Source organism: Vicugna pacos, chromosome 25 (genome assembly GCF_048564905.1).
Source record: "Vicugna pacos chromosome 25, VicPac4, whole genome shotgun sequence".
Classification (NCBI taxonomy): Eukaryota; Metazoa; Chordata; class Mammalia; order Artiodactyla; family Camelidae; genus Vicugna; species Vicugna pacos.
In genome coordinates this window covers 16,423,750-16,447,482 of record NC_133011.1, presented here as the reverse complement: position 1 = coordinate 16,447,482, position 23,733 = coordinate 16,423,750, and the positions used below count along the sequence as shown (strand labels likewise).

The 23,733-nt window shown below is 38.3% G+C and overlaps 1 protein-coding gene across 1 annotated transcript in view; it reads right to left on the bottom strand.

Annotated features, from left to right (window-relative positions):
• Positions 1–9,198: 9,198 nt before the first annotated feature.
• Positions 9,199–23,733, bottom strand: part of TRHR (thyrotropin releasing hormone receptor) — a 35,099-nt gene continuing 20,564 nt past the window's right edge. Inside the window, exon 3 of the mRNA XM_006211572.4 lies at positions 9,199–9,728. Within this exon, the coding sequence (XP_006211634.1) occupies positions 9,321–9,728 (408 nt within the window). The 3' untranslated portion in view covers positions 9,199–9,320. The remainder of the gene's footprint in view (positions 9,729–23,733) is intronic.

The following is a 23,733-nucleotide window of genomic DNA, read 5'->3' as shown; positions in this document are numbered from 1 at the left end:
ACATTCTAGATCATATTGCTGTCCTCTTGAACTTCTATTATAAACATTTTAAAAAGTAAAGTTATTATTTTGGAATAATCTAAATTTATAGACAGATTCAAAGATAATACTACTATTCTACTTACATTCTACTTATTCTAAACCAGAAACCAGCTAAGCAAAATAGGATTTGTCTTGTCTGTTTGGACCACTTTAACAGAATACCATAGATTGGGTGCTTTATAAACAAGAGAAATTGATTTCTTACAATTCTGGAGACCGGGAAGTCCAGGACCAAGGCACTGACAGATTCCAAGTCTGGTATCCAGGCAGCAGTCTGCTGGGTCCTAACATGGCAGAAGGAGAGGGGGAGCCTCTGCGGGTCTCTTTTCATAAGAGCATTAATCTCTCTCATGGAGGCTCTGTTCTCATGAGCTAATCTTCTCCCAAAGGCTTCACCTCTGAATCCCATCACCTTGGGAGTTAAGATTTCAATGCATGAATTTCTGGGAAACACAAGCATTTAATCCATAACATTATTATTATTTTCATGCCTAACCTTTTCAGGAAAATATTCTTAGTTTGACAGTAAAACACAGCCCAACTACGGGCTTTTTCAATGAGCATGACCTGAATTCAGGCTGTTACCCTGCTCTTGATATTCTACTGTAAACAGTTTTCCACAGTTTCTATCACACTCCTCTGTCTCCACACATCTTATCCCTTCTCATTTGTTGAGACATTTTTTTTTGAATGCCTTTCTCTCTGTCTACTCCCCTGCATGCCTTCTCTGCTCTTTCATATCTTACTACTATTTAACATTCTGCTCACATTCTACTGCTTCTTTAAGGTCTCATCTTGCTGGTGTAGACTGGAGTGACTTCCCTCCCTTCTGAACTTTCTTGGCAATTACTGTTTGTGTTAATAATAGGGGAACTCACCATGCACTTCCTTCTTTTCTTCTCTGGCTTCTTGAACTGCTAGTTAAATCTTGTACTGTTACCCAAAATTGTTTGTATTTGATGTCTTCAGTCAGACTGTAAGATTCCTGAGGACAATTCTTATTATCTTCTTTGGCTGATTCCAGCATCTAGCAAAGTACCTTGCACAGCATTTCTCAATATTTGTGACTTGATATGGTTGAAATTCCTCGTCTTTTGTCTGATGAATAATCGTTAGAGAATGTTAAGTGGGCTGTGTCTTGTAATTACTTGTATGTGTAATTTAATTTAATCCTCACAGTTCATGCATGGATTAGATATTTCTATCTGCATTTTACAGATGCAGTGATTATATGCTGAGTCAAATATTTATAAATCACTTAAGAGAAATTGAGGAGACAAAAAGATGAATTGAAATGACAGGATCCTACATGGAAGTATCGAGAAAAAAACTTGTTTTCTGTGATTCATCAAGTTTGTGCTATATTAGAAGAGTAATAACATATATAAATATGTGATGTCAGTTCTTTGAGACTTAGAAGGCAATCTCTGACCGGAAATACAATGAGATCTATTCTTGGCATTATTTTCTGATGATGACATTTCTGATCCACCACTGATTTACCTAAAAAGCTTGTGGACTTATGAGACTGAACATACTTTAAGATTAATATGAATAAGTACCTGGTGTTTGAGATTGAGGTCTAAGAATTTTAGTGTCTGCTTGCAGTCTAGACCCTTAGTAGTTATTATCTGTGGTAAAAAAATGCCATTCATTAAATTTAATTTTTTAATAAGCACATTCATTTACATCCATTAACAGATATTTTGAAGGGTTCATTATGTTCCAGGCAGAGTGCTAGTCACTGCACTTTCTGACCATGGTGAGCAAAAATGTGTCATCATTGGTTTTTACAGCATTTTTAGGAGATCTGGGAAAGAGTTTAATGCTATTTGGTAAAATCCCACTAAACTAATTACCTATGAGTATTGAGGAAAATTTACATTGCTGGAGGTGCTACACAGCATAATGTGAGACAAAAATGTTTTGGAAGGTAGACAGGGTTAGTGGTGGCAAGGTTGTTTTATTTTTGAATAAAGAGGATTCAAAGAATACACTCTTGTTCACTCAGTGCTGCAGTGCTTCAAATGTTACATATTTTTATTCAAGAAAAGCATTTTGTTTTACATGGCAAGATGAACTTTTATCAGATAGAGTCTGTGTACTAGAGCAGTGGCCCCAGGAATGAGCCAAAACCCCACTTACCAAGAGCTGAACTTTACAGTCTGTGTATTTTTGCTCTGCCTATTCCAGGTAAATTGGAGATTACTAGGCACTACAAAGATAATGGAGCAATTTGCTTTGCAATGATACACACAAGCATTTGGGTTTACTTTGCTGTTGTTCAAAAAGGGGCAGAGACACTTGAAATAATTACTTCAGTGTTGTCCAAACTTCAGCCACTTATCTAACCCTTACAGTTTTTTGCATATCTAATATCAACATTAAAGGAACTCATAAATACAACTGACATCATGAATTTTATGAGTCATATTTGCTCCAATACACATTAAATTTATTATTAAAATGAAAAATGTCTATCTCTGTGTTATTTATTATCATCTCAAAAAACCACAGTGGTACATGTTGGGTGCCACTGGATTAAAATGAAATGCTTCTGGGCAAGTAGTTTAGGGTCAAATTGTACCAAAAGTGAAATAATTTGGAAGACAAAGAAAACTAAAGAGCCGGTTCTTTCAGTTTGATGCTTTATTACTCACAATACACATACTGGAACAGACACAGTTTTCCACAGCAGAGCACAGAATATTGTACTTTCTTAAGGAAGAGTCCTTGTCCTACAAGGATATAGCAATTAATTCCCAAGTGATGAAATGAGTCAGCATAAAACTTTCTAAAACTGGTGGAAAGAAGCCAGCATATTCAGAAGCACATCAAAAGCAACATGCAAGTCCATGATGTTGTCACAAGGAATCTGGAGCGAATCACTACGTGCTTCCCAATTCATATTTAATCTTGAAGCTTAACTTCATGAAGGTCCCTGAGCTAGCTCTGATTTCTATGGTGAGCATAAACTGGATAAATCCAGAGTTGTTAAGGACCCCTGAATAATATACACAGGTATAAATACTTTAAAATATGTGATGATGATATAATATAGAAACAAGGATATTTATGTATACACATACACGTATTTTTCACTTCAAAAATTAAGACTATAAGAATACTTTTAGAATGATAACACTTAAGACAATCGGATACTATATTTTCTATATATAGTAAGTGAAATGTTTAGAAAATAAACATAGGTGACCTGTACTCTTTTTAACTCTCTATTCTAGTGTGTGGGTGAGTATTTCCTCTCCAAACGTTAAGTACAGGTAGGTCCTTGACTTCACTTACTTTTCCTTTGCTTGGGGTTTAATTGGCGATGACAAATATTAAAGGACTAGCTGACTTCCTTAATCTCTCATGAAATGGACTTACTTTGGACATACAGCCTTAATGTCCAGAGTCCTGCTCTAAGGTTTATTTGTGTCTCCTTGCCCTCACTTCTCTTATTTCTCCCATACACAGTGTTTTTTCTTTAACGATCTAAATCAAATGCATCCTTGGAAGAAGCCCCATATTCTCTACAAACTCCTCCTTAATAACTCCAGGTCCTAGAAATGCTCCCCTTCCTCTGAAGAGCTCAGTTGTTTACAGCCTGGAATCACACAATTTGGCTTCTAATTATGTCTTCTGTAGTTCTTGTTTCTGTGTCAGTGTTATCACTAGGTTGTAATCTCCTTGAGGGCAGAGGTGGTGTGTTAGTCTTCTTTATTTCTCATGAACAAATTAGGATGTGGCAGTGCTACTGGCATTGTCAGGCACTGTGCATATGTGAGCAATTGTTGTGACCAACACCTGGCACACTTAATGCAGTGCCTTTCGCTGAGCTGGGAGAACTGTTTAAAAAAATAAAAACCAGATAGAACTAGTTATCTTATGGTGCAGACAGATCTAGACATCATCAGATGTGCATATCAGACATCATCAGAAAATTTAAAAATGTATTCCTTAGCTTGAAATTCATCCATTTACTCCTTCATTTAACCGATACTTAGGAACATCATCCAGGTTTAGATAATTTGTGGAATACTAAGATGAAATGGACTTACTCCCAAGGAGTAAGTTTGATTATTAAGAATTACATGATGATTAAGAGCCTGCAGGCCCTACATCGGGGACCATGACTCAGTGGTTTTCAAGCTGTGGTCAGAGGGCTACAGGCATAAGCTTCCTGGTAATTCTTACGTACAGCAAAGTGGGAGTGGTTTATTATTCCTGGTTAAGGAGTAAACATTTAGCCTCCTTACTGGGGCATTTTTGCCATTTCAGGAATACAGAAACTGCTCTTATGGCTTCTGAATTCAGACCTGCGGTTAAGCAGAATCTTTTTCTACTGCCATATTTTATGTAATTTTCTTTTCTGGAAAATCTCCATCTTTATCAGTATCAGTCCATAACGTTTTTGAGAAAGTTCATACTCTCTTTTTTGCAAGTCAGAGGACAGCCATAGGCACAAACATTAAGTCCATTATCCTGTGAGGAATGACGTAATCACTTATCAGTGTTGCTTTGAGGCTCAAATAAGTCGCAACTCCATTGTTTATTCCCATTCTTTTAACTTCTGTAATTTTCAAAGTGCTTTCATTTCCAGTATTTCAGCTGAGAGCCTGTAGTATGGACTTGACCCAGATGCTCCTCCCTGAGGAGGTACAGGCAATCATTGTGTGGATTTGCTGTTTATTGGCCATAAAACTGTCTTTTGTTTTCTTGCGGGATCCAGATTTGACAGTTCTGACAATGTTCTGTCCCAGCAGTACTATTTCATCCAGCCTTTTCATTTTCTCAGACGTAATTTCCAAAATGTACATCAATCACCTCTTTTTGCATTTGCCATAAATGTACTTGGTGGAGAAAAATGTAAACAAGTCTGACAACATTGTCTACAAACATTCTCGGCAATTCTTTTCAAAGAGATTATTCGAATATTAACATCAGAACCATGTAGAATTTAGTTTATATTAGCATAGTCCATTTGGTTCTAACCACCTCACGAACAAAACTATTCCCCGATGGGCACTCTTGTAAATAAGCTTTTCTGCTGAGTGATTTGAGATTATACATAGAGACCAAACATAAAAACAAAAATACTACAGGGCTTTATTTGACCTTTTTTCCTCTGAGTGATCAATGAAGAATTAATCAATATTTCTAATTATAGTTCATAAAATAGAATGATAATACATAAATGATCTTAACTGCTTTAACACATTTCTGATGTCTCTAATTCATGTTCTAAATACTGCCAAACTGTTATATCCTGAGGTAATATCATATTGGTTTTATTTTTCTTCATTGGATTGTGAAATGCTTAAGAATGAGAAGAGACTTATTTTCTTAAACAAATTTCTGCAGTCTTTCACATATGGAGTATTATTCTTTTACTACTTTCTCAGTGAAGCTCTGAAACACCAGACCTCTACTTCATTCTGTGTGGAAAAAAAACCATATTGAGCAGCTCAACTCTACACATGACTTACCCACCATGGAAATAGGGACATAACTTAAATAGAAATTTTAGAAGCATCAGTTCTTCCACAGTTTGAACACAGTTTTATGAAAACATAAGTGTTCAGAATAACAAAATGTTTCCATATATACATACATATATTTTTATACTTAAGATAGTTCATGTCCAGGTTTAGTCTTGAAAGAAGTCAGATAATAAAACTGGCTGATCTGAGGAAAACTATGTTTGTGCAGGGAAAGGAGTTTTATGGGGGAGGTGGGGAAGGAGAGAAAAATCCATTTAATTCTACAAAGCGCTGTAAGACTTTATCATGTGTTTTACTCTAAAAACTTACAGTCACTCAGCCAAATCTTGGTTTTGATGGTTATTTACATCTGTAGTGAACAACTACAGATAAACAGAAAATCAGTTGCTAGAGATGTTCATTCTCTGCTTCTTCCAAGGAAAACATGTGATTCCAGACATCTGAAATAAATGTTCTTTGAACCTGGATTGACTGGTTGTAGATGTTCTCTCATCACATCCAGTTGTCTTACTCCATGAACAAATATTCCAACTTCTTTGTGAGTTGCAGTTGAGAGACATAAATAATGTTGAATATATTATGTATAGAATTCACAGAGCCATGGGTAAACTATTTAAAATCTCCTTTTCCTCCAAGGAATTGATCTTTCCTGTATTCCGTTATGTTTATGGATTTAACATGTTTTAGAGTGATGTAATTCTCTTCTTTAAGAGCAGTTCTCAGCTTTACTAAGACATATTGTTATTATTTTTCCAACACATGCTTCTGAAAATGAAACAATTCAAGTATCCGTTTAAGACAAAGTTACACTAACCTAAGTTTTATGGCTATAGTTTTCCTTTGATTTAACTAGATGTTTAGCTCAAATCAGCCATTTATTTTGGTCTGTTGTCAAGGGGTATTGTTTTGTGTATTTAACCTGTTTAAGAATGATTGTAGAGTTTACATTTTTCTCATTTCTCTTCAGCATTTAGAATATTTGTGTTGGAGTGAAGCTCTAGAAATATACTCATAATACTGAGGGAGAAATCTTAAGAGCAAATTTATGTTTGCTTGTTTTATTCATGATCTGTGCCCGTTACCTAATTACCTCAGGTGCAAGATCTAACTAAAGACACTCAGCAATTAATGAAATTGGAAGTAATAAAATAACTCAAGGAATTTTTTTAAGGGAGACCTTAATAACGTTACTTCACTGTGTCAGCAATTTTTAACCTAGCTCTTTCTTTTTCATTTGATGGTTTGTTTTGATTATTTGTGGCAATATTTTGTGATTTAGTACAGTGTGATAAAAAAAACCTTAAAAAGTTATATCTCTGCTGTGTAAACTCAAATATCTACTGGATATTGAATGGGAACTTTTAATTTCATAATGGCATTTGCTTTAGAGTTGAAATACTATGGACTATGTTCTTTTGAATTTCCCATGTGGTCTAAAACTAAAAGATTATTAGCAAACAACTTTTCAAACATTAAAACAGAAAAACTGAACCCACATATTAAATTTCCAAAGGTGGGAGGAGTATATTGTGCTCTGTGTTTATCATGTAAAACTGATCGTACTTTTTTCCAACATCTGATTTTGCCACTCCGGGAAGTATGTATTTTTTTTTTTTATCATTTAGCCATCTGTTGCAAGAATTTTAATTAGCATGCTGGCTTAAAAAAAAGAAAAAGAAAAAAGTGACATTTCTTCATTTTCTCTCACCAATATCCACACAATTTAGGGACTTAATCCCTGATCCCTGGTGTTATCAGAAGAGAAATGATAGCTGCAGTGAGACTGTGATGAAGATGATGTTGATTCAATATCTAACAGCAAGTCCAAGACAATGGTATCAGTTCTTTCCCTAACAAAGAAAATCTAATATAGTCCAATTCTGTTTGTTAAGCAATTTATGCACCTGTGTGTGTGTGTTTGTATGCTCCTGCCCACAGACGTGTGTGATTCAGGGTTGGGTCACTCTAGTGCTCTGTCTATATGGTTCCAAAATTAATATTTAATCCAGGATGAAAAGTCAGTTAAAATAGATTTCTTAGTGTCATGCATATAGACTTTTAGGGTATTTCCTGTAAGTATCTGCTTGAATTTGTTTGACAGGATAAGAATGTCTTCATGGAGTCAATGAGGCCAAATTTCAGCAAAGTGTTTCTGGACCGAGGTTCTGGATGGCAGAGTCTCCATGAAGCAGCAGTTAAAAACTGAAGTTTCCAAAATAGAGTGACATTTTCTTCAAAGAGAGGTTTGTGTGGGGGTACTTATCATTACCAATCAGGTTTTAGAAAAAATCTGCAAGATAAGGATATACCCCGGAGAGGGAAACTGCCAGTCTGTGGGGCACTTAAAAGTACCCAGCACTTTCTGACCTAGTCATTAAAAATCAGCTATTACTGAACCATGACCAAGGGTGGTTTTCACACTGGGAGGTACCGATCAGCCAAATCTTAGTAGATGAGTCAACCGAAAGAGATGAAAGTAGGACCTGACAGATTCACATTCACACCTCTCTAATAATCACTGGAATAGAATAGCAGCTCTAAGTCATAACGAAAAGAGATATTGAAAATGAGATAAAATCAGTTTTAGCTCTACTGAAAATAAAGCCAACAGAATTTTGCATCGCTTTGGTTTAGAATATGTAAACAAAATACTGCTAGCACTTGGAAAAAAAAAAGAACCTATAAATGACAAGCAGGCAGGCAGGAAGGAAAGACAATTGCAGACAAGTTAAAATCCATAGACTACAATGCTCAGCGGGGAGTCTTCACCTGGAAATGTGACAGTCAGACTTTGGCTGATTTAGAATAGGAATTAAACTTCCGAGGATGTTTCAGACTTGTAAGCTAGGTTCAGCTAGAAGGATTCGCTTGACATGGCTCAGTAGTTTATATACAAGAATGCTCAAAAAGGTTTTCTTCCTTAAGAGTTTCAGAGAAAAAAAGAAAACCTTATTTTAAATACTTGGTCTTGTCTTGGCTATACTTTTCAGTGTTAATTATATGTTAGGATGTATCTTCCCAGTTACTTAATCTTGATATTTCTGCTGTCTCACACATCCTTTGAAGGCTCCATGAGTGAAGAGCTGGATTTATCTAAATATCAAATCTACATGTCTTCTCAATTGGTAATTTTGGCTATTTTGAAGTTTGGCTATTTTGAAGTTTACATTAAAGTTGAATGATGACCGTCTACTTTGTAAGATATAAAAATCAACTCAGAATTTTATCAGCATTATGACTTTTTTCCATATGGTGAACATATTTGTCTGAAATCTCATTTTTCCTCAGTAAGTAAGATGTTTTTTCTGTTTTCCCCTGTAGTCCCAGATATTCATTAAATGAAATGCTAAATGCAAACATTAAATTTGCATTTTGCCAAATCACCAAACGTGTAAATAATTTGGGGGAGGGTGAGAAATTACGTTTGATAAAGTTATTGCAAATAAGGTAAACTTATGTCTAGATTTTATCTAAACTTCATAGCCCCAGAAAATACAGTGAATTTCTCAAATTAAAGGGAAAGGGCTACAGTTTCAGTTTCCACCATTTGCATCTTTCACAGATCCACTCAGTTTCTTATGATATATATTTTTTGAGAGGAGAAGAAAAAAATCATTCTCATGGGTTACAGCAACTTGGGCCAGGATTTGTTAGCACAACGGTAGACTTGATCTGCTCTGTCTTCACAGACGAGTACTGGCCGTTTCCTCTCTTGGGTTGATAAGCGCACAGATTCTCATTTACTTTGTCATCTGTTTTCTTCTATTCCATGAATCAACTTTGGCCAACGGTTTTTTCAGAAGCCAAGCAGGTGTCATCAAAAGACACTTTCGTGGCAGACAAGTAAGTGTCAGTGACAGTGATATCATCCAGCTCTGTGCTGAAACGATCGGACTCCTTGATGGCGCTGTAACTGAGGGCCACGCTGTAGTTAGCGGGTTTCTCTGTGGGCTTCTGCTTACACTTGCAGAGCTTTCTGAAGGCTGCACGGAATTTCTGGGACATGAGATTGTAAATCACGGGGTTGATGGCACTGTTGAGATAAATGCAAATTCTGCAAAAGAGCAAGAACCAGTTTTCTTGGAAAGGATTGGAGAGAAATGAGTTGACAACCACAAGAGTTCTGTAGGGCATCCATAGAAGGGCAAACAGAACGACAACCACTGCCAGCATCTTGGTGACCTATGGAGAAGCAGAAATGCAGTGCAAACACTAATGAAAACATAACCGTGCAAAAAAAAAAGGACGCTAAAATAACTCCCTCTCTCTCCTCCAACCTTTATTTCCCAAGATGTTGTCTGAGACAAGGACTTAAGTGCAGGCAGTTTATTTGGGAGATGATCCCAGGAAGCATGATTAAAGGCATGGAGAAGAGTGTGACAGAGGAGGAAAAGCCAAAATCAGGTATTTTTTTTTTGACAACTCCCACTAAGGGCAACTTTGGATCAAGGAGTGCATGTCAGGAACGTGTGCCCAGAGGGCGAGAGGCTGGAGCGTCTGTCCACTGGCTGCCATCCCCCCTTTCTTGAGGGGTGCCTGAGGGGCTTTAAATGCTCTGTACTCCTGCCTGGAAACTCCTGGGGGCTTCAGAGAGAACCTTGAGGCAGAAAAGAGGAGAGAAGGTCAGGGGACAGTGGATACCGGAAGCGGAGTGTTCTCTGCAAGCAGAGACCATCCATAGTAGCCATGGCTGAAGTCACAGTCTGGCTGACAGGATGGGACCCAGGGCACCAGGAGAGTCTGCGATAAGCACAGGGAGACCTAGGCTCTCATCCCATCTTCACGCACATTTTCTTCACATTTAAGAATAAGCTTTCAGTTATCTTTTGTCTCTCACAGAGTTTGAAAAATTTCAGCTTCCTCAGCCCAGACTTTCTAGATGTTCTGATCTTGAAAACTACCCAAGCAGAACGAACTGATTCTTCCTCCTTCATCCCTCTTAACCTCCCCTCCCCCGGCTGTTTCCCTGAAGCCCCCACCAGCAGCCTCTACAGTTCTGGCACCGAGAGGGAACCTGTTTTCACAGAGAGCTTTTAAAAGTTCTGTGGTGTAGAAATAAATAAGGATTCCATAGCTAGACACCTACTCTGTCACTAGTATCTACTATAAATTCAGCTCCCAACCTTGTATTAATCCTGATAACAGAATCCATCTTAGTCCCTGTGTTAGAATATCTTACTTTCCCTCAGCCCTCCTGCTGAGACTGGGACTCTGTCTTACCCTTAACCATTCTTTTCTACCCCAAGAACTCCCCATGAGCCCTGTGTTATGGGAGTAATGCTCCCTTTTGCTTTTTATTCTATAGTAATTGCCTCTTTCCTTGGCTCTCCAAATACCATTTACTATAAGGCTTCTCACCTACGGGCCTATGTAGCCTTTATCTCTTCTTGAGCCACTACTGTCTTCTTTTGAACAACTCCTACAACTTCGTTGCAGTGGCACCTCTTAGCTATCCACCTACTCTGCCCCCAGGACCATTTTAACACTTTGTTGAAGCTCTCCCTGCCCTCCAAAGATGTGCCCCAAGCCCCCTGTTCTCCCTCACTCACTGATCCCGAGCGGCTCTTCTGACTCAGTGCATGCAGGGTGATTACATTTTATACTTCACTTACTGGGGGAGGGAAACTGTTCAGTGGGAAGGTGTGATTTTCACACTGGTTCACATAATGCCAGATGAAACATTCCAGACATTCTGACTTCTTTCAGCTATAAGGAGGATCTACCAGTCAAGAGGTTAATGGAAGCCTGCTTTCTCCTAAGCTGACTTTTAGTTTTATGAGTAAATACTTTAATTGACCCTAGGAAATTAAAGGCTTAATTCAGTGATAAGTATTCTGAACTTTGGAAGGAGCCATAGTGATTATCGTCTTTGACGTCACCATCATCACTCACAACCCTGCCTTTGTCCCCTGCAGGTTCTCTGACGTCAGGTTGCTGCTTTACACTTGCCAACACCCTCCCACTCCTTGCCAAGGACTAAGCATCCTATATGTGAATCCCTGGCTTGATTTACAATTGGATCGTCAGCATCACATTTGAGTCTTTATTATGGCCCATCATAAAAATGGGCCATAAAGATATGTACATAAAGATATGTAAACACTTTCTTATTTAATGCTTATAATAACTCCATGTGTAAGCTAGTATTGGCTCTATTTTGCATATGAAGAAGTTGGGGTTTAGAGAGTGTGTGATTTGTCTAAAGACACAAGGCCAGTAAGTGACAGCCACGATTCAAGCTAAGTCTGCTTAAGCCAAAGCCCATGCTCTCTCCTTTATACTTTGCCCTCCCTGTGAAAGTCGCATTTTCATGATGAGATTTCTACTGTGTTATCCCCATACGGTTGCCAAAACATTTAACTTCTTTTAAGTATAATTCCAACATAATTATTGCTGCTGAATTTCTGAACTTAAAGGTTGAATTCCATCTGTCTGTCTATTATTCTCTGTAATTTTCAGGTGAAACACTGAATCCACATTTAATATCTACTACATCTTTTTACTTAATGTGAGCGGGGAGCAATTTTCATTGTCTTAAAGAAAAGCAATCTATTTTTAGGTTAATATCTCTGCCCTGCGCTTCCACAGCTCTCCATGCATACTTTGATATCACTCCCCAAACTTGTTATTGCAAAGATTATATTTGTCCACCTGTCCAAGAGATGGTGAGCTTCTTCAGGACATGAGTAAAGTTTATTCAATTCTCTTTCCTCAGAGATTTAGTATAGTATGTGACACAAGATAGGCCTCAATAAATGATAAATAAATTCAGGCAAGGAAAGAATTATTTCAAATATGTAACCATGATCCTTTCCTGGGTTTTAATTCCCCAACGTATTGTTAGAGGATTTTTAGAAACATTTAATTTTTTAATTAAAAAATCCCTTTTAAATAGATTCATTAATTAGTAAAATGAATCCTTAATACATTTCATCTTTTTGTTTGAAATATATTTTTAAAAGTATTAAGAAGGTGTGAAATGAAATAAATATAATGATACTTCTAAGACTGATCCAGAGGAAATTATGTCTCCAGTGAGATGATCAAGAAAACATTTAATCTCATTCATAATTATTTTTAGTTAATTCCAAATATCTTCGATTGAGTTTAATCGCTTTCTAAAATGTTCACACGTTTTTGGTGTAGCCATAGCTTGGAATTTAACAGTTCTTAATACAGGAGCAAACATCTAGAAAGGAAATGTCCTGGAGATTGTCTTTTATACTGAATTAACTTCACTGTTGTTGTTGAAGTTTTATTTCTGTTGTTATTCCAAATAAGTGACAAAAAACGCAAGTTTGAAAACATCTTTGGGCCATTGTTTTTAAGCACTGACATTTTTGCTGGGGAAATGACTGGGATACACAGTGAGGTGAAAGGCTGCTTCTTTACAGAAGCCTCCGCCCCAGGATGTAAAGGTCCTTGAGAAACATCAAGAAACAATCTTCAGGGGGAAATGACCTTACCATATGTTTTTGATTGGGAAGGAATTTATTTATCCATTTATTCTAGGAGGCTCATTTGCATTCCTACTGTGTACCAGTCAATGACCTGGCTCTTGAGGATTCGACAGTGGTCCAAAAGACATTGCCAATGGCTTCATGTATCTTATAATCTCGTAGGCAGTTATAATATAATGTGATAAGTGCTAAAACAGAGGGAAGTTTTGCCTATGAGAGCACCTGATCTGGACTTGGGGCCCCAAGGGCTTGCTGGTCCCAGTGACAGCTAAGTCAAAATTGGAAGATAAAGAGAGGCAGGGCAAGTGTTCCTGCAGAGATTGAAAATGTGTGACAATCTGGGGGCATGAGATAGTGGGGCACACCAGAAGTAGTTTGGTGTGCAAGTTCCACCTGCAGACCTCATAAAGAAGTGGAGATAGCTCTTTCTCTAGGAAGTTTGTGGAAACCGTTACAAAAGCCATCTTCTGTGGGGTGCTTGGCACTCGTTCTGCTCTGTCAGAAGGAAAGATGCAGCTGCCAAAGGAGATGCAGCGTGTTGAGTTTGAAAACATCAGCTCCGTGGAGCTAAAAAGTCAGTGAAGAAGCAGGCAGCCATTTCTGCAGAGTATATTGAAGGCAAGAAAAAGAGGTTGTAAAAATCAACTGATTAAAACCCAGTGTTTAGAGCGAGAACTGCCCACAGAGATGGTTGAGAAGAAGAGTGGCTTGGGAACAGGAGGATCTAAGCTGGACAGGTCTCTGTTCCTGGACCCTAGGGCGAAGAGTGATCTTTTTCATGAGGATCAGCTTCAAACTTTAAAATCAAGCCCTATTATATATATTTTACTCTTCATGGTATTTAATTATGTGGAATAAACAGCATGTAGTTCTCACAAGAGAGTTTTAACTCTGTCCTGAACACATCATTTTGTGATCTTTATAAAACATCTAGATAAAGACCCCATTCAGGGATATTTTTTTCCTTTAAAATTTTTTTTACAAGTATGCACTGGATAGATTTCTAATTGTTAGATAAGAGTACGGTTCCTTGAGTGGACGCAAGCTCAACTTTGCACATATGAGCTGCCTGTGAGAAACCAGAGGGTCACCAGATTCTCTAGGCTGCTGAGGAACCTTGTTTTACTGACTATCACTATTACTAGTACTATGATTTTTACAACAAGTTCTAAAACTATCAGCCAATGCTTGTATACTATCTTTTAAAGTATGGTGTTAGATTTATAGAAAAGTTGCAAAGATAAAACAGAGAGCTTCCAAATACCCTACGCCAAAGCCCCCCATTACTAACAGCTTACGTTAGTATGATGTATTATTAGTATGTATTATTAGTAATGATGTAACATTAGTGTGATACATTAGTATGATGCATTTGCTTGTTGCAATTAATGAACCAATAGTGACAATTCTTACACAGAATTAGCCAACTCCACACTTTCTTCAGATTTTATTAGTTTTCCCCTCGTGTGCCTTTTCTGTTCCGAGATCCCATCCGGATTATGTTTAGTCATTACATCTCCTTAGGTTTCTCTGGGCTGTCAGAGTTTATCTAACTTTATTTTTGATGGTCTTGGTAGTTTTGAGGGGTGCTGGTTAGCCATTTTATAGAATATCCCTCAACTCAATTTGAGTTGGGATGACGTTATTTTTAATATTAGAATGAAGTTATGGATTTGGGGGGAGGAACGCTACCGAGGTGAACTGCCATTCTTAACACAACACATCAAGGGTGCGGGCTATCAACCTGACTTATGACTAATGAGGCTAACCTTGTATATTGCCTTATTGAGGTATACTTTACATATAATTAAATTCACCCACTTAAAGTGTACAATTTAAGGATTTTTAGCATACCCACTGAGTTGTGCAACCTTTACCGCAATCTAATTTTAGAACATTCTCATCATCCTGAAAAGAAATTCGATGTCCATTAGTAGTCCCTCTCCACCTTCCCCCTCCTGCCCCAGCCCTAGGAAATCACAAACAGACTTTATGTCTCCATGTAGCTGCCTATCTGAACATCTCATATGAATGGAATCATGCAATCTTTAGTGTATGACTGTTGTCTTTCACTTAGCATAATGTTTTTCAGGCTCTTCCACGTTGTATCAATCAGTACTTTGTTTCTTTTTATTGGCAAATAATATTCCATCTTGTGTATGTACCCCCTTTTCTTTATCCATTTATTTGGGTAGTTTCCACTTTTTGCCTATAATGAATCCTGCTGCTATAAACATTGATGTACAAGTCTTTGTGTGTGCGCATGTTTTTCTTTTTCTTGGGTATATACCTAGAAGTTGAATTGCTGGGTTGCCTATTGCTTTTTCATGAATATTAAACATTTAACATTTGAAATAATTCTGATAATTATTACTACAGTGCCTAGTAAAAAGTACCAACTGACTTTACAGATATATTAGAACTCAAGAAAGATAAAGAGTAAAGGTAACACTAAAACATTTGGGACACACTTTAAGCCGCTCTTGAAACTTGGAGAGTAAATACAAGACAGAAAAACATGAGTAAGAAGAAGTGGGTATTTTTGGAGAAAGTTATTATTTATTTAGACTAATAAAGACTTTAATTTATGAGGCAAGCTGGTTTGGAGTGAGCTCAAGAGAAGATGGAAGAAGTGGACGGTGTTATAAACATATCTTTTGAGGGTTTTTCTAGAAAAAGGAGTAGAAAAGCAGAAGGGCTGCCAGAGAGAGATGAAGAGTTCATCTATTTTTTTCAAAAATGAGACTTTACAGCATCTTTGTTTGCTTAGGGAACACTCCCACAGAGAGGGAAAACTTTATGATCCAGGAGAAAGAGAAAGAAGACAACAGAGGAGCTATGTTCTGGAACAGGGGACAGAGTCCAATGCACAAGTGGTGTGGTTGGCCTCTTCTCAAGTGTAGACACAAAATTACTTTTTCAGTATCTGCCCCTTTTTTCTTAACCTGACATGATCTAAGAGATCAAGATAATCCAGGAGAAAATGCCACATTCTTATCAATACACTGAATTCTAAATGAGGTCCTGATAGCAGTTTAATAGTTTAATTCCTTGGATTTAAGAAAGTATTTTCATTGTCATTAAACCATTTTGTGCTCATATCCCTATAAGATCTGTTGGACAAGTGTTATTATTCCCATTTCATTGATGAATGGAAACTGAGTTCTGAGAAGCAGAGATATAAGGTCATACAACTTACAAATAAGTAGCAAAGTTAGTTATTGAACTCAAAGTCTAGTTTTCTTTCTACATAATGACAAAAATCAACATATATGGTAAGTTGAAGCCTTGTAATTGCTATAAATAATGTTTATGAAATGTTTGGAAAGGATAATATTGTTTGCAGGAACCAGTGGTAGCCCTGCAATCAGATACAATCTTTGCTCCAAACTGGAATATCATATTTAGAAAGCACTGATTTGGGAGAAGAAATTTGTCATACTCAGGCAGATAGGAATCCCTCTTGCCAGTCTATTTCCTACGGGAAAAACAAAATTTAAAGAAAATTTAAAATGCAAATTAACAAAATGGAATAAAAAATAAAATGGAAACTTCAATTTTGAGGATTATAGCCCAATTAATAGTATGCCATTTATGAGAAGTTCATGGATTCTGAGGACATTTTGACTAATTATCCGAGATTAGTTTATTAGTGTGCCTAGGAAATCATAAGGAATTGATTGATATCTCAGTACTCTGGGAGATTTAGTTGGAATACTTGTACTGATTCAAAAAATTTTTTTGAGTTTTGATTCTATGTGTGATTCAGAAAAGATTCTGTGCATGGTCATGGGTCTTGCTATTATCCAGACATTCTCCGTTGAAAGATAAGGCACAGGCCTTCTGTATGTTAGTGAGTGATAAAGTGCAGTAGGTATGGGAGAAGGAGCCAGAACTGGTGTCCAAGCATCTCGGTTTCACCATCCATCTCTGAGCTCTGAGGAGATGGGGCAGGTCACATGACCTATGTCTGAACCTCATTATTCCGAGCTAGTAAATGTACAATCTGGATTACTCTCAAAAGTCTCTCCAGTTTGAACATCCTAAGAAAATCTAACTTATATGTTACTAATGATGATACAATGTTCAGACATGTCTGTGATCATTTTCACATAATTGGGTTTTGTTATTCAGGGATTTAAGGCCAGGCAAAGAGAAATGGTACCTGGAGCATAAGTACCCATCAGGATGCTGATAAAGTTTAGGAACAGATTAAGTTCCTAATCATAGTGATTGCTGATAATCATCTTAATTGCTGCAGTCACAGAGGTGATGCAGTCTTGAAGTGTTGAAGAAATTACTAGAGTTTAATTTATTTCCTATAGCAAACTAAGAACATGGTGCACCTCTATACTCAGGACCCTGGCTTCCCGATCTACTATTATTTTTTCTTTTAAAGTTCATTATAAATGAAATGTTGTTGAAGAAATGGAGTTATGGAACGATATAGAGGTATCACTGAGAAGAAACCAAATAACTGAATCCTTTCTCAGGAGTACTGTCATTTTAAAAAGCGAATCTACAGAAGTTTTAAAAAACAATGATCAGACAAAAATTATTTAATAAGCGGTACCAATGCCTATTCAAATGTCTGGCTGTCATTTAGTGAAAGAATGGCTAAAATTTCAGGGCAATCTAAAATCGCTTTCTTAGAGCTAAAAAGGCAAAGCCGTATAACAGAAGGGGCCACCACATCAGTAAATGTATTTGAAGACTATTTATCACTTTTATAATGAATGATCATCAAGTGCATCATAGCAGGTAACTTTAAGTTGTGAAGAGGCTCTTTATCCATATCAGATCCCACATTCTATGATGCTTAAAGCTCTGTTTTTGGCTCCATGAACAAAGTAAATCAACAACTAACTTTCACAGGATCTCTGTTGCACAACAGGTTGGGAGAAGTCTCAAGTACATATGCCTGTAATGTAATACGTGTTCAATGCACAGTTAAATTACTATTGAGTAAATACTTCCTTTTTGCAAATGTTAGAATTATAACTGTGGAGGTAGGCATGGGTGTAGGGCTCTTTAAATGAGCGAAGTGCTCTACTTCTTGCACTTCTGGCTGGAATATTCCTGTTTTCAGAAGTGTACTTCCTTCTGGACACATTTTCTTGGTTAATAGATATAACAGTTAGCCTTTAATCTTCTAATGCCATCCTTTGAAGGGTAACAATATGTTCTGTGTTTGGAGCCTCTCCACGTTCTCCTGCTTTGCTGCATATTAACAAAGTGTTCTGTTACTGGGAATATTTTGCTCTCAGATGACCTGTGATCAATGTGATCGATGACCCTTTGCATTTTGTTACATTAATTGAGCCAACTGAAGGATAAACTTGACTAGACAGTTCTGAATTTAGCCACACTTCTACACTGATTGGGGGCTTGGGAATTTTCCACTTGCAGCTTGTTCTACTTTGTTTTGACCCAGTGTCTGCCCAGAAAGTTTTAAAAAGACAGTTATAATCACTGTGGGGTGCTTCATATCAGAGTGAGATCACTGATGGAGTTTAAAAAGTGAATAATGGAGCCGGAAAAGGGCTTGGAATCAACTCAAAATCAGTTAAAGTATAATAAAAGTGAATAAAGTCTGAGTGGTGATTCACGGTGAAGAGATCATGGACTGTCAGAGCCTCTGTTGTGGATTACTTGCAGATTTCTTGACAAGAAGCCACACAGGGACGCTAATGCAGGACTCTTGACTCCACCTGTCAAGGACTATATTTAAATGTTTTATTCAGAAGAGCCATTCTGGCAAGAATTCTGGAGTGTTTTCTGAGCTCTACTCTGATTTAAAAGGTCCATAAAAATATTAGCAGAGATTCACAGCAGAGAAACTGTGGTTGTATTTGGTGATACCTGAGGAAGAAGTAGGGAGTAAGTGAAAAAAGGGTGATATGAGATTTTTTTAAGTGAAAATTTTTAAGTGTGGTATGTCCAGTGAACCTGGAAAAAATGTTTCTCCACAATTCTAGGGGTGTTGAGGAAGGTAGACTCGTCAAAGAAAGCTATTTCCTGAGTGAGACATTTGTGGAGACAGGACACTGGGCTCTACATCCCGGGGAGGCTGCATATGCCAGTTGAGCCACAAGTTGGTGCTGCTTTTGGTTAAGACACAGGAGCAAGGAGGAGAACTGGAGTCACAGGACAACATATTTCTGTCTAGAACAAAATGTGACCCTTCCACTGTGACACCTCTGGTTCGCCAGAATAACCACTGAGTATCACCAAATACCAGTGTGAGTTACTTCTTACGGAAAATGGGCAGAGCTCTGTACCCAACTCTGCTGCGGGACGAACCCGCAAAGCTTGTACCTTCTTTCACCAGCAAAGGTCGAGAGAGGCAGGAATACACGAAGAATGGGGACAAGTGATGCAATGTTGAGCTGTCCCGGTGAGAAGAACCAGGTTTCAGGGCTAAATTGTACCCACGCCTCTCAGGGTAAGAGAGACCCTGAGTGCCTGTAAGCCTCGCTTTCTGAGACTCTCTGAGTCTGTGTTAGATGGGGACACTACAGTATTTCTCAACATGTTTCAACCTAGAACGAGGAAAACTGGATGAAAATGAAAGGAATTCCAATTGAGCCACATGAATTGGCAGATGAAAGAGAGAAAGAGAATTAAGATTTATGAAATGCCTACCACATACCAGGCAATGTGCTTGGTATTCTCTTCATAATGGCCCGACTTCTGCATTTTACAAAGAATAAGACGGATGCTGAGAAAAGTCACACGCTAAGAAAGAAAAGCTACACTTTAAGGACATGTATATTTGACTCCAAAGTCTCTTTATCCTCTTTACTATAATACCTTGAATTGGGGGAAGATATACTTTTTTCCTGAAGTCTGCAAAATCAGAACACAAAGCGTGTATTTCAAGGTTGGAAGTGAAGGCTTGCACGTGCAAGAGGAGAAGGGAGACTGAGAATCCAATTCTTAGTTCTACCCAAGAGTTCATGTCTCAGCACCTAACAAAGATAATCCTGGTCACACTAAGTCCTGATGCAACATCTTTTTTGAATGTTTCTGATTCAGGGTTCCCCTGCTGAGAGTAGAAAGCAGTCGTTGTGGTAGGCAACATCTGCAGTTAGACTTGAGGATTAGATGCAAAACTTGCCAGAACACTAGCAACTGCTGCCGCGTGGAGGTTTCGGTATTGATTACAGAGTCTGATAATTGTGTGTGATGAAGGGATGGCTTCCCCTCCTGTTGCTTGGATGTTTTCTTGTTCACATGAGGTGGCTATTTGGAAACATGCTGGGAAGGGAAAAGCTCAGCTGGCACAATTGGGATTCAAATTATAACAACATCTCAACTTAGAAAATAAAGTATCAGTCTGAATTCTTTTGTGAGCCCTGCTGGAACAGCGCTGCGGCTCGCCTGCTGTGGGGTGAGCGTGCTACTTAGCCTTCTCTGTGCTCCCTCTTCCAGGTAAATCATGGGCAAACGGCTAGGCACGCGGGAGAGCCGGCCTTCATGCCTCGCTTTGGTTTTCTTACCTGTGTGCCTAGGGTTTGTTTACTTCCTTTAATCATTTTTCTCACTGGAACCAGATCTTAGAAATTCTGAATGAGGCATCTTGGCTGGCTCTGAGCCGGGAATCCAGTGACTGCCTGCAACACTTCTGTGAAGATAACGATCCTTTCAGAGGGAGCTATTTCCCAATCACATCTCTCCCCTGTGCTTCCCTGGCCTCATACGGGTGACATTGCAGACTGTAATGCAGACAAGTGATCCCTCAGCTGCTCACCCAGCAGGGGATGGGAAATCAATGAGAATATTTTAAGATGTAAAATACGAATGATGGAGGGGAAGGCAGGTGATCTCTAAAGAGAAGTCAGGCTCTCAGGGCTGCCAAATTGTTGGTGGGTATTTCGTTGTCTTGCTCTAAAGGTCTTGGACAAAGCCCCTTATCACGGGGCTGAGAGCACCTGGGAAGCAGCCACCTCATTCTCTACCCGTGTCTCTCCCTGGAGAGACAGCCTGGACCATGCTTGGACCGATCTGGAGTTTCAGAGCTAATTTCCTACCTGTCCCCAAAAGAACCCCTAGAGATAGCCAAGGTGGGAGAGGGGTGTTTCTTTCCTTCAGCAAGGCTTAAATTCAGTATATTCCACTGACTTTAACTTTCTGATGTGTTAAACATGGGTCTTAGAATCAGAAGATGTGGTTTGAAATCTTAGCCTCACACTCATTACCACTCACAGCATTCTGACCCTTGGTGCCTGCATTTAATACAGGAAAACATGTTTGAAGATCAATTGCAAGGAGGATGTGAAACCACACTGCAGCATATACTCTACTTTCCTAATACAAGGGGACGTTCTATTCATTACCCTGTCCTGAAGTCTGCATCCTCGGTGAGCAGTGCTAGCTTTGTCACCCCGTGTTAGCCTAACAGCTCTGCTTTTTGCCTGTTGGACTAGAAACCCACAGGAATTGACAAAGTGTACGATGCAAACCACGGCAGACTGACCCTGTGCTGTGAGGCTTGACACTACCAATTATTAAGTCTTTAGAGTCTCTTTTCCATGATATTGCCCAGAAACTATTGGTGTAGTGGTTAGGGGAACAGGTTACAGAGCCAGACAAGCTGGATTCTGATTCTGGTTCTGCCTCTTTCTACTTTCTGGGCTTTGAGAGAGACATGTCACACCTCTAAGCCTCAATATACTCATCGTGAAATAGAAATAAGTATAAAGGACGAATGAGTAATTTATGTAAAGGACTAGTGTAGAATATGGTCCTCAATAAACAACAGCTAATTTAGAGCAGTGAGATTTCCCACCTCTTCACCATAGTACCAGGGTCTTTATTGAATTATTTTACAGTATTTATGAAGTAGGTATTCTCTTCATAGATAATGAGACAGAGATTCAGAGAAGTTAATATTTTTAGAGAGAGTGGTGGGTACTGACCCTTTTCTAAGTTAGTTTCTCTCATATTTCCCTGCTTATTTCATCTGTACTAAGAATCACATTCTGGAAGGATCCTGTTGCTTCATTTGGTTATTTGTTTATGGTCTCTCTTTTCTCTTTAGAATGATGGCCCCTGAGGATCCCTGCCCTACTTTACATGCAAGGAACAACAGGAAGGTCTGGCACCGAGCAGGTACAATAAATGTTCAGGAAAGACGAAGAAATGAGGAAATAACTTACTAATGCTATGCTAAGTTTTGCTTCCTTCATGGAATTCCACTTGGTTGTTTGATGCTTCCAGCCATAACTGCAATGACATTCTTATTTTGGGTCTGGTTTCTTTTCTGGTACCTGCAGTCTTGATGATGGGAGTGATGTGTAGTGCATATTTTTGTCTCTAGCCCCTGAAGCAGGGTTTGATATCAAAAAATGCTTGAAGTTAAAAATTAAAATCAATGTGCAAAGATTCAGTCTCCATAAGGGTCATGATAGGTCAGACTAGAATGATGCTGAAGAAAAGTTTCTGGGCAACAGTCTGTAGAGATAAGACATTGCTGGATATATCGTTACAAGGAATGCAGGAAATACAGAGAACTAAGGAGATGCTAGCTCAGTATGATTTATGCTGACTTCATTTCCCATTGCTGAATGTGGATTGATACTCTATTAATATAATATATATGAAAGTAAGGTGAGGGTTGCCTCCCAAAGATCTAAATCTCACTTTGACAGCCACTCCTGTTCTGTCTTACCTGCTGCTATCACATTTAGCCATCTGTGGCCTCTCTGTCACTCATGAAGCTGCAGAAAACTATTTCTCTAGACTCACTCTGCATCTTAAATTTGTATTTTTTGAGCCTATTGGAATCAAGGATTCTTCCATGTAATGGGCCAAGCATTTCCCTTATGGGATACAGAATCAAGATGAAGGCAGAGAATACATGGGCTGCTAACCTAGCCTTCCTGTGATAAGCTTGACCTTTCCTGTTTTGGGTAATTTTGTGGAATTCAAATGTACTTATTTAATACGTATTTACCATTTATTTTTGAGCACCTGTGCCTGAACTAAGTATATAATATTTTTGCAAATAAACTTTTAAATAGGAATAGTTCAGGGCTCAGCAATCCTTTTCTATAAAGGGCCAGATTACATTTATAAAATTGTAATAGTTTAGCCTTTGTGGGACATGTAGTCTCTATCCCAACCACTCGGCCCTCCCATGGTAATGCCAAAGAAGCCACAGGCAGCACATAATGAGCAGGCATGACTGTGACCCATTAAAAATTTATTTGGGAAAACAAGCAGTAGAACTGAGTTTGGCTGTGACCATAGTTTGCCAACCACCCGAAGAGCTGAACACTTTAAATAAAACAACAAATGGCATATAACCTATTTCAAGCCATTGTTGTGATTTATGACTAATCTTTTTCAAGTTCTTCATCTAACTGTCAACAGAGCTGATGAGAAATACGAACCAAATAATGCTGGCTCTTAGCCTGTGGACCAAAGATTTGATTTAAAATTTGATTTCTTTTATGACAGAATCATGGTTAGCATTCTCTCTCTAAAAAATATCATCTAAAAATGTAATGGTAACACTGCACTTTCAATAATCCTGGGAGCTACTTTTTTCAGGAGATATGCACTCTTATGGGTGGTTAAGTCAGGAGCGATGCAGACACCAGCACAGGAGCCAGATGGAGAAGGTGCATTTACACACTTAGGGCCCCCTTGGCCCTAAGCAAGTCAGTCCCTTGGTTTTTATGTCAAACTCTCCTAACTTACTAATGTCAAAGGCTCCTCTT